Source organism: Coffea arabica, chromosome 6e (assembly GCF_036785885.1).
Source record: "Coffea arabica cultivar ET-39 chromosome 6e, Coffea Arabica ET-39 HiFi, whole genome shotgun sequence".
NCBI classification, from domain to species: Eukaryota; Viridiplantae; Streptophyta; class Magnoliopsida; order Gentianales; family Rubiaceae; genus Coffea; species Coffea arabica.
Genome location: NC_092321.1, coordinates 30656988 through 30668961, shown reverse-complemented (window position 1 = coordinate 30668961; position 11974 = coordinate 30656988). Strand labels below are relative to the sequence as shown.

Sequence of the window (11974 nt, the reverse complement as noted above, 5' to 3'; positions counted from 1 at the left end):
TCTTGACTTTATCCTCTTTCATTGCTTCTTTACGCCATGTTTTTAGTCCATTTTCTCTCCAATCAATCTCTTGACCTATTAAAACAATATACGAGCAAAATTAAGTAATTTTTACTTAAGATAAAGCTCAAATAACATGGTTAACTAGTAACTTATATCTATAAATGCACTACAATTTACACCCTATCACCCAACTAATTAAATACTTTACAAGTGAGGGTCACCTTCACAAAGGTTTTACTTCTCCTATTTGAGAAACTTCACATATCCACTTTTCCCCACACCTATAAAATAATCAAAATATATTTCTATCCAAATATTACTCTTGAAAGCTTGTATTTTGTATAGGCAAAAGTCTCTCTTCTTCTTATACTTGGGAGTATTTATAAGTGGTGAAATTTGGTGTAGAAATAAACTCCAATGGTCAAGCATTAAATTCTGAAAAAACTAGCCGTTAGATTTATTGAATGTCTAATACTTGATTCATTGTTCTATACTTTTAAAGAATTTTTCATTAATTTCTTCAGATGACTGATCCTTTAAAGTAGTGTCTGATAGCCTTGCATCCGACAAAACTAGTATGTTCAAATTCCATTTTCTTTTGTGGTGAACGGCCGATAAGAGAGATGAGTGTGTGATGTTCTACTCCGTCTTTCAGACGTCCTACAATTATGTTTTTCATTCAAAAGACTGCGTTCAATATTTACTCGCAAATTGTCGGATATCCAATGCTGCGCTTGTGTGCACGATTCTACTGTTCGATAGACAACATTGCTTTTTAATCCTTCATGATTTGCTTTCCTCCTTTTTCTATTTTGCAAGATACATGTCCCTAATCATTTCTCATATAAAAATATTAGTCCAAATCATCATTTTGTTATATTATCATCAAAATCAAAGATTGATCAACCTAATACGTTTGGTTCTCCATAGAATTGGAGTATAGAATTGGAATTGAAACCTCAATTTCAATTCTTGTGTTTGGGTATTATTTTTCCTATAGAATTAGAATTGAATTGCAAATCTAAATCCATCGAATTCCGTAGTTCCAATTCTTTGGCTGGACCAAAGAATTCCAATTCCAATTCCACGCTTGAACTCTTAAATCGGGTCAATACGCGGGTCTTTTACGGGTAAAATCTCAAAAATGGGTCAACTATAAAATTGATGGAAAAAACTCAAACGTCTCTCTTCTCTTCCCATTATCGATCGCCATATCTAATGCTCTGTTGGAGCATTCCTGCCGCCGCCTCCTCCACTTGTGCTGGCCACTGCATAACACAGGTTGAAATTATGGGGTTTTAATTAGTTTCTGTCAGTCTTCCCCTTCCCTTCCAGTGAATGAATTGAGAATTGATTCGATGAGTGAAGAATGAAATTTCATTACCAATTTGGCAAAATTCATTGATCAATTCCATCTTAGCGTCCAAGGACAAACAAAAGTGCCCAACTTCTTCGTTATTTCCTTGAAGCTGATACTTGTTCAGGAGAGAACGAGGAATAGTCTCTATTATTAGCAGTCTCTCCCTAGCATCAGGAGAGAACGACATGGCTTTGTAATTTACTCCCTACTATTCCAGATTTTTCAGATAGAATTAGAGTATATAAAGGTAACTTCATAATTTTATTTTTTTCTATTAAACATTATTTTTTAAGGTATTTTTTTGATAATTTGTGGTATTGATTGATTCTATGCGATTATTATTATTATTTTAAGCTTATAATTTACGATGTTATGAGAACAAAAGAACAAGTTGGTCTTTGGTTTCCATTTTCTTGTTTGTTTGAGTTTTAGTTAATTAGTCAAAATTTGACTTGGAACCCATTCGGGATAATGCCTGAACGCATAGGATTTGAGAGTACTTATTAGGAACTTGGACATTTTTTTATTGGTTCTGAGGCTTTTGGAAAAATCAACTTTGATTAGAAGTAAACAACTTTCATGAAACTTGAGAAGAAAAAGTTGATGGAAATTGTCCTGCCCCTGATCGTGGTGAATTCTGAGCTCTCTGTTTTTTGGTTTCTTCTTGTCAATAGTACATTGAGGAGGATAGGAGTTGAAGATAGGCATAGACTAACTTTTGTATTCCATTGTTGCTCTGATTGTCCACTGTCACTTGATTGATTATTTTCCCTTGAACTTTGATGAAAATTGGAGAGCTCATACTGTAAAAGTTGAAAGGATTAATCATGATATGAAAAGGGAACCTTTTTGTTAGTGTTTTCTTGTTGAATTTTTGGTGTTGTTTTGTCTTTAGACAAGTAAATTGTTGAATGAAATTCTGGTTGATCTGTACTTGAATGGAATTTTGTGATCCCTTTTGTTTCTTATGGTGGATGGTGTGTAATATGAAGAACATACCTAGATATTGATGAATAAAAGGTTGATCCTGGCAAAATTTTAAGTGAACAGCCTCTGCAACGACTAATTTTCTCATCAGAGAATTCATCGTCTTTGAGTTTGCTCAATATCAAGGGATGCTCGTGACTGAAATGTTGGATCTGCTCCATTAATTCTCTCTTGTGTGTGTGTTGTGTGAGATTGAGGAGAGAAAATGAGGGAGTGCTGAATTTAGTTCTCTGAGCCTTAGAGCTTAATTATCAACTTTCCTGGCCAATGGCTGCTGAAATGTATATTAAGAAAAAAAGGTGAAAAATGCTTTACTTAAAGATCAACATAGCTTAAACCTTTTAGACTGCATATTCTTTGCTCTTAGTAGTAGCTAACAAATTGGAACTCACTTTCTTACCGAGGAAGTAGTCTTCATATTCACAAAAGTTTTAACACATCCTAATAAAGCATAAACAGTTTGCGTGAAAAAAAATGAAGGTTCGTTTCAGTAACACTATCTTCCTGCAGTCATAAGAAAAAGAAAAATCAATTTTGCTTTTATCGTATATGATAGAATTCATCTCTTTAAAACTTGTATTATATTAACAAAATCTATTTCACCAATACGCATAAATTTGTTGGCTGTTGGCTGTTATGATCAAGTATATAACGTCTCCAGTTCATACTCCAAGGCTGTTGGCTGTTATGACCAAGTGTCAGATTAAAAAATCTTCTTAAAACCAGTTCTACTCTTCTTAACTTAGTATCTAGAATCATAGAAGGAATCACAAATTTACTTTGACAGAGGGAATTTTTAGTTCTATACTGCAGTGGCTGTTGAAAAACTTGCTGTCAGGGCCTGAAAAATCTTTTATGTATCAGCTCAAGGCTGCTAAATTCTCGTCAATGGACATGGAATGTGATGAATGTTTGTTTTGGACTATTTAATGCTGTCATAAATTCTCTCACACACTCTCTCTTAGCGTATATTTAAATGTGTTTGATTGTTCCTAATATGTTACAGGAAGGCTTGTTTAACCTTGCCCTGCATTTAAGTGAAGTCGGTGCATTCTTCTTGATAGCAAAGTTGTGGGCTGACATGAAGTTGGGCATGCTTAAAGGCTGAAGATCGTCACTTCAGTCTTCCTTGTATCTGTGGTTTTATAAAGGTATTTATTTTCAAGCACTTAGAATGCTGTGAATAGGTTTTTGATGTGAAAATTATAGCTCTATCTCTGGCTTTCATGTTTCAACTATTGAGCCTGGTAATAACGGTTCAATTTTGACACTAACTAGAACAGTTGTCCTGCAGTTCTTTGTGTATGTTTCTGTATATAATCAATTGTTACGCATATTTTAAAGCTTATGTGGTGTAACAGTTGGGCCTTCCCTGCAATTCATTGCTAGTTAGGAAATTGTAAATAGCTATCTTTATCTCACACACACACACACATATATAGAGGAGTTTCAAGGGGAAGATAATTAATCTTTTGTTCTGTAACTCACAGAATTGAGTGTAATAGTTTCCCAAGCTTGTTTTTCAAGGCAAAATGGGCAGTACCAAATCGAAACACTAACCTGATCATAGCAATGAATCACAGAAGCTAATAATTATGTTTACCAACAACTTGCACAAACTAATGAATTACAAAATTGTAGCTAATTCCTAAGCGATCTCTAAAGTATTAAAGGTGTATAAGCCAATATATTTGTTTCTGTCAATAGTTGTATTCACAAGCTGTAAATGTAATATTTCGGGAAAGGCAAAAATATTATTGCAGATTATTATGTCAGAGGTTTCATTAGCTATCATTTTAGCTTCAATTGACTATATAGAATTTAACAAACTCACTTTTTAAAATTTGGTCTTTTGACTTACCTTTTCTTATTGTTGTCATGATTTTGAATTGCAGAATTTGGATATTGACATGGATAAGGAAGGAGACGAGCAAAAAACAAAAAAGAGAAAAGTGGTAGTTGCAAATTATATGGTAACAGTAGCCACATTAGTAGTTTGGTGGCATGAGAAACATATAGTAAAGGAGCCATACTTGGATTTTAAAGTAGCACGTGAAATATATCTAAGGCATCTTTACTATGGAAACAATAGAGTTTGTGTAGAGCAACTTAGACTCAATAAACATTGTTTTACTGTTTTATGTACAAATTTAAGAGAGCATTGTGGGTTGAGGGATACTAGAAATATTACTGTTGAAGAAGCAGTTGCAATGTTTCTCTATGTTCTTGCTCATAACTTTAAGAATCGCACTGTCAATTTTAATTTCATAAGATCAGGTGAGACAGTTAGTCGATACTTTAATATAGTTCTATGTGCTATCATAAAATTGGGGAGGCACTATCTTATCCAGCCTTAAATGGAAATGGAAGGTTACGAGCATGAAAAGTGGGAATGGTTTCAGGTAATCAATATTTTTTGATATTTGTTAATGAAGATAATATCTACAAGATTCATCAACTTATGATATTTTGTTTATAATACAGGATTGTCTTGGAGCATTAGACGGTACTTATGTTAAAGTACATGTTCTTCTTAGAGATCAAGGAAGATATAGGAATAGGAAGAATGAGATAGCAACAAATGTTTTAGGTGTATGCTCCCGTGACATGAGATTTACATATGTATTGCCTGGATGGGAAGGTTCTGCAGCAGATAGTAGAGTTCTACGGGATGCGTTAGTTAGATCAGATCCATTAATTGTTCCCAAGGGTATGTGACAATTAGATATCAAGTGTTTTTTTTTCTTTTAACTATAAATGAGTAATAATTTGTTGTCTAACATTACAGGCAAGTACTTTCTTGTTGATGCGGGTTATGCAAATAGCTCCGGTTTCTTAGCTCCATATAGGGGAATTAGATATCATCTTAGCGAGTGGTCTGCTAGTGGGAGCAAGCCTCAAAATTTTAAAGAGTTATTCAACCTTCGACATTCAATTGCTCGAAATGTGATTGAAAGGACATTTGGTTTGTTCAAGAAGCGGTGGGCCATTTTGAGAGATGCATCTTTTTTTGATGTTAAGACTCATGTCATGATAATTAATGCATGTGCCATCCTTCATAATCTTATTCGAGTAGAACAACCAAATGACCCTTACTTGGATGAAGTTGATGCTGAGATGCGAAGAGTACAACATGAGATTGATGATGAAGATGAAATGGAAGATGAAGATGAGGAAAATGGAATGGAAGATGATGGTCCAAATAATGATGGTGGTGTAAATGCTGTTAACGAGAATCGAATTCGAGCAGTACAACCAACTAGCGAGTGGACACAATTTAGGAATGCTTTAGCACGAGCAATGTTTATTGACTATCAAATTAGACAAGGCCATCATGGAAGTTGAAATTTGATAGGAATTTATTCGAACTTAATTTAATATTAGAATGGCCATTTATTGAAAAATAGTAGCAATATATAACTGTGCTTTTCTTTCTCTCTTTTTTTTTTTGGCTAAAAACACTTTGTTTGCGTATTCATCTATTGGAATTTCTTGTAAGATACAAAACTCAAATATTTATAATAGGTACAAGTTATGACTTTCCTCCCAATTCATATCATAGAGTAGGCTTTTGATTTTCTAAAGTTTAAAGTTCTTAACTTTAAAAAAGTATCAAGGTTTTAACTCGATAAATATTAACTACTTTTTAAGTTAGAATATACAATTATTTTTTATTTAATATAATTTAATTTAAAAAAAAAGAATTTTTTATTTTTGCAAAAAAGGAACTAATTTTTTTTTCTTTTAAAGCTTTATTAACAATTAGTTAAATGCAAGAAAAAATAAATTATTAAAGGTACTAATTGGTTTTTTCCTTAAAGCTTTAGTAACAATTAGCTAAATGTTAAAAAATTATTATATAGTAAAAAAAAGAAATTTTTTATGTAAGGAAATATTAGTTGGAAACAATTCTAATTTTTAATGAATTCTTCTCCCATCCAAACAAAGAATTTGAAATTTCAAATGAATTATGTATCAATTCTATGCATTACCCAACCAAAAGAATTCAAATGTTTTGGAATTCCAATTCATAGAATTCTAATTCTATAGAATTCCAATTCCAATGCAATTCCAATTCTGTCGAACCAAATGAACCCTAAGTCTTCACTTTCCATAGTATTCATTTTTAGTGCATTTTGTGGAACAATGGACGAATCAGGAGGCATAAGAATTCTTGAATATTACTAAGAATGAGACTAGGTTTAGTGTCAACAATTCTAAATTTTTTTTTGGAGGTATAGGAAAATGAGAAGTGTTATCCTCGTTAGACCAATATAGAATGTAGGTGAGATTGATATGTAAAAATTAAATATTTTCTACACTTAAGCAAATAGTTAGATTCAAAAAAGAATTGAACGCCTCAAAGTATTCAAGCTTTCTCAAATAACAAAATGGCACATTACCACCACCGTTAAATGAACTTAGCGTGAAGAAAAATTTTGGACAAAATAAATTCCTCTCTTATGTAATTAAAACATAAAAAATGTGGAATGATTCTTCTCCTTTTTCTTGCACTCTTATCAATGCCAAGAAAAGAATGAAAGAGGAAAAATAAAGAGCCATTGGTCAATTTTAGAAAAAAGGAAAATAAAAATAATTCAATATTCTCGTTAATTTGAAATCATTTCTTACCCTTCCATTTACCATGGACTCCAACTCCAATAACCTTCGTAGTGCCATTTCTCAATTTTTATAGGTGGTGATAAAGGAATTAAAAGTTGAAAGGTTGGTTAGAAATGGAGTTGGGTGATATGTAGAAGGGTAAGAAGCAATTTAATAGTTCTCTCTATTTTCCTTCTTTTGAAACTATGTTTTCTCTCTCTATATTTACCAAATCTTCATTTTTCTTGATATTAATAAGAGTGTGATAAGAATAAGAGGCAAAGAATCCTTTTAGATTTTATTTTCTTGAAACCATTAGAGTGAAAAACGAAGGAGAAAAACCATTGCAGCTTTTGATGCTTTAATTATATAAGATAGGGTATTTTCATCCACAAATTTTGAACAAGTTCAGTTAGTTTATAGTGGGGGTCAAGTGTGGAAAAAGTAACATTAGAGGGTAAATTTGGAAGTTGTCCTATAATTTAGAGAGTAAAGTGATAATAATCCTATTTGCATTGCACAAAACTTTTGACATGCTAAGTTGTCTTAACAGTTGGTATAAAGTGATTACACTAAACTGAGAGCATAATTATAAGATAGTAAAGTTATAATAACCCTTGATGTAACAAGGGCATAAAATATAGCTTATCAAGAATTGTCAATTTTTTTCAAAGTTAATAATATAATAAAAATTATTATAAGCACCTTGGAGCAATGTACATTCAATTACAAATACCAAAGCATCAAAATTAGAAGACAACAAACAAAATACGAGATTGACTAACATTTTCAAAACGGTTTATGTAATAGCCCTACCTTCCCCTAGGGCGAACCAAAGGGTTCGGCGGGTTGCCTACCCAACTCGCGCCAGGACTCATTGATACGATCGAATAAAATACTTCCGAAGTACTTAAATAACAATTCCACAACTTATAACATAACTAAGTTCAACTTACAACCCGACTAATAAAAATACGATCCATCGTACTTAAGATACAATCAAAGTTCGTCTTATAAGCTTCCAAAATATCAAATTTAAAGTTTAACAACCCAAAACAAGCTACAAAAGAAACAGGACCACACCCTAACTGACAGTAGCTTCACCCGGGTTTTCAATTTTTGTTAAGGAAAACAAATTGGAAAGAATGAGCTAACGCCCAACGAGTTCCCAAAAAGGCATATAGTCACATTGAACAGTTCAAATTACACTTCAAGTTCACAATTTAAAGCAAGTAAATAAGCGATTAACAACATCAAGGGGTAGGATATGGGTGGCTCTCAGGAGCCAATATCCACGAATCTTGATCTTATTTCACGTAGTCGACACTCCGTCGACTTTCAAGTATTATCACTATGTAGAACACCACTTACTTCATTCTCCTTCCAACGACTCTCCCTACCGAGCCCGCACTCCAAAACACTTAAAATGGGTATTGCTTGAGCATACCATAGTTTTCACTTCACAAGGGACAAATCCATACGCCAAGTCCAGTGAATATATAACACTCTCCTATGACTCATCAAATCTCCTCGATCAAGTCCCATGACTGGGTCGAATCGACAGACTTACCTATAGGACTCAGAAATTTCCAAGAATTAACATGCATACTCAATCACTGATCGTCGATGGGATAACAACCTAAGTGACATCACAACACTTCAACAATTCAAAACACTATACATCTCAATCACAATATCAAGTTTACATCTATGTCGCATTTGCAAATTCAAGTCAAATAACATGCATGAAAACTCACCAATATATCAAAGCTCCGAATCCAAGTTAGGATCGGTAACACAGTTTTCAATCACTCCTATAAACACGTAAAGAAAGATAATAAGTTTCGCCTCAACAATTCGCGAAACTAAACCAAATTCACTTGAACTCGACACGTAAGCTCGAGTTATGAAATAATATATATCTAGAATACTTTTCAAGCTCAATTCAAAGGGAAAATCCATGTACATGTTAAGTCAATGGTTCAAGTATAATATGGAGTGGAAAATGTTAAATTGAACCAAAAAAAGTGATGGAAAGAGTGCAAAGGAGAAGAATCAAAGTGACAGCTTTGACACCTCTCCGCATTTTGATCATAGCTGGAGGTACACTTATCGGATTGAGATGAATTTCATAGAGTTTCGAAGCTAAGACATAGATCTACATTTCTTATGAAGACATCGAAATTTAGTTCATGCATTTTGTGGTAAAAAATAGCAATCACAGAGGCACAAGAAAGATATCAGGGCATTTGAGCAGTCTCGGGAAAACGGCTATAACTCAATATAGAATAATCAAAATTGAATGCCGTTGGTTGCGTTTGAAACTAGACTCAAAGGGCTTTCCAATAGTATAAAATTTAGACTCTAATTCGTTTTCAATTAATACCAGAAAATCTGACAAGTTGACTGAAAATGCTCTATGAGTTTCAGCCCATTTTGCAAACTTTCCAACAAGAAAACAAGGGAGAAATTCATAGTTTTGGTTCAAATTCAACATACAAGTAAAGAGTGATATTTTAACAAGTTTCATGTACAAGAACTTGCCCAAAATTATTAAGAAAAAGTGGAAATCAAAGTTGGAATATCTTCCTCTATTTTGGACAGTAAAGGCAGAATTTTTCCCACAAGAATTTTTCAAATATTTCTCTATCAAATCTTTCCAATTTTCCCATAACAAATCTATGAACATATCAAACAATATATAGCCGAGATTCTTAGCAAGAAAAACCATGAAAATTTGCACATAAACAACCCTCAACAAAAGATCAAACACTTGGTAGATATAGAGATTTCTTCCATTTTCACCAACAAATCACTAGAAATATAACTCAAATTCTCAAGAGTTTCATCAGTTGTTAACCCTTGGTTGTCAATGGAAAATTTTCAAGTAAATCCAACCAATCAAATCAAGAGTTATGCTAGTATTTTAACCATTAGAACATCTAGTGGTATAACTTCAAAAAATTTACTAGATCTACTATAGATCTTATTTAAATCAAGTGAATCTAACATTTTCATGACTAGAAATTAAAGATTAAAGGTGCTTTTTGGCCCTTACCTCAAGATCTAGCTAGATCTAGTGTGATTCAACCTCAAAACTTCCTTCTAAGATTCACCCCTTCAAGTTTTCTCAAGAAAAGTCAAATCTTCTAGGTTGCCTGGTGATTTCTTCCACAAATCCACAAGGAGCAAGATGGATGGTGTCCCTTCTTTCTTGGTTGCTCTCTCTCTCTCTCTCTCTCTCTCGGCCCTCAACAAAAAAAGAAGAAAGAGAAGAAGAAAATTTTGTGGTGGTTGATGGAGGAGAATGTAAGTGCCCGGTGCAACCCAATGAGTACAAACAAATTCACAATGATGCACAAAGATATATCAAATTTAAGCACAATAAAGAAAACTTAATTAAAGAGAAAGGATAAGAAATGCAAACCAAATATCAAATCAATAGCCTCTTCAATTGATGGCGATGCTAACCAAGATGTACAAGTGAAGGCTCACTCCTTCCTCACCCCAAACACACTTTGGTTGAGCCAAGGAGTTTTACAACAATTCTAGTTAACCCTCAACAACCTACACTTGAAAGATCACTTCACCCAATTAAGAACTATTTTATACAAATGAGGCAACCTTCACCAAGGTTTTACCACTTCAAGTGATAGGTTCACCTTCACCAAGGTTTTACTTCTCCTAGAGAATAATCTTCACTTGAGCAACCTCACAACCCAACTTCCCCAACCCCTTATACAACCAACAAAGAATCTTTCTACTCAAAAATCTCACTTGTAAGCTTGTATATTGTGTTGGTAAAAGTCTTTAGTCTTCTTGTGATTTGGGGTTTTTATAGAAGGTGAGAAATGGCTCCAAAAGACTCTCCAACGGTCAAATATTAATTGCTGTCAAAACTAGCCGTTGGCCTGTCGGACGTCTGACAGGTGCCTGTCAGACGTCCGAACCACCTGTCGGACGTCCGAACCCTGCGTCCGAACGTAGGCAGAGAGTCATCAAATCTTTGCGAAATTTCTCGGACATCCGATGCGATCGATGTGCGTCCGAGGCGTGCGTCCGATCCTTCCGGACGTCCGATGCTTCCTCACGAGCGTCCGACAGAGTTTCCTTCTTGATGTTCTTCATCCTTTCGGACGTCCGATAGTTTCCTTTTGGCCGTCCGACATGAGTGACCTGATTTTGCTTCTTCATTTGGTTGGTTTTCTTTCCTTGACACCATTGAACCTGATTCTAACAAATTTCTCACATAAAAACATTAGACCAAATCTACATTTTGGTTTGTTAATCATCAAAACCAAGGATTGATCGACCAAGGTCAACAATCTCCCCCTTTTTGATGATGACAAACAAAATGAAGATTTCTTTTATCAAATAAGTTCAAATAAAGCTCCCCCTTAGAAAGTGCCAACATGCAAAGAAATTTCAATAAATCATTTTTATTGTAAGTGCCCGGTGCAACCCAATGAGTACAAACAAATTCACAATGATGCACAAAGATATATCAAATTTAAGCACAATAAAGAAAACTTAATTAAAGAGAAAGGATAAGAAATGCAAACCAAATATCAAATCAATAGCCTCTTCAATTGATGGCGATGCTAACCAAGATGTACAAGTGAAGGCTCACTCCTTCCTCACCCCAAACACACTTTGGTTGAGCCAAGGAGTTTTACAACAATTCTAGTTAACCCTCAACAACCTACACTTGAAAGATCACTTCACCCAATTAAGAACTATTTTATACAAATGAGGCAACCTTCACCAAGGTTTTACCACTTCAAGTGATAGGTTCACCTTCACCAAGGTTTTACTTCTCCTAGAGAATAACCTTCACTTGAGCAACCTCACAACCCAACTTCCCCAACCCCTTATACAACCAACAAAGAATCTTTCTACTCAAAAATCTCACTTGTAAGCTTGTATATTGTGTTGGTAAAAGTCTTTAGTCTTCTTGTGCTTTGGGGTTTTTATAGAAGGTGAGAAATGGCTCCAAAAGACTCTCCAACGGTCAAATATTAA

General features: G+C 34.0%; 1 protein-coding gene across 3 annotated transcripts; it reads left to right on the top strand.

Moving 5' to 3' along the window:
- The first annotated feature begins 1060 nt into the window (after nucleotides 1–1060).
- On the top strand, nucleotides 1061–5754 carry LOC113696706 (protein ALP1-like). 3 transcript variants are annotated; one of them, XM_072055715.1, is made up of 5 exons: nucleotides 1061–1284; nucleotides 3357–3501; nucleotides 4246–4752; nucleotides 4835–5060; nucleotides 5139–5754. In XM_072055715.1, exons 3-5 carry the CDS (start codon nucleotides 4708–4710, stop codon nucleotides 5693–5695), a joined length of 828 nt encoding a protein of 275 aa, XP_071911816.1. In that variant the 5' UTR covers nucleotides 1061–1284; nucleotides 3357–3501; nucleotides 4246–4707; the 3' UTR covers nucleotides 5696–5754. The 3 variants fall into 3 exon arrangements, with proteins under 3 accessions (XP_071911816.1, XP_071911817.1, XP_027071885.2); XM_072055716.1 differs by lacking the exon at nucleotides 3357–3501; XM_027216084.2 differs by lacking the exon at nucleotides 3357–3501 and having other exon boundaries at nucleotides 1067–1610.
- The last annotated feature ends 6220 nt before the right edge of the window (nucleotides 5755–11974 follow it).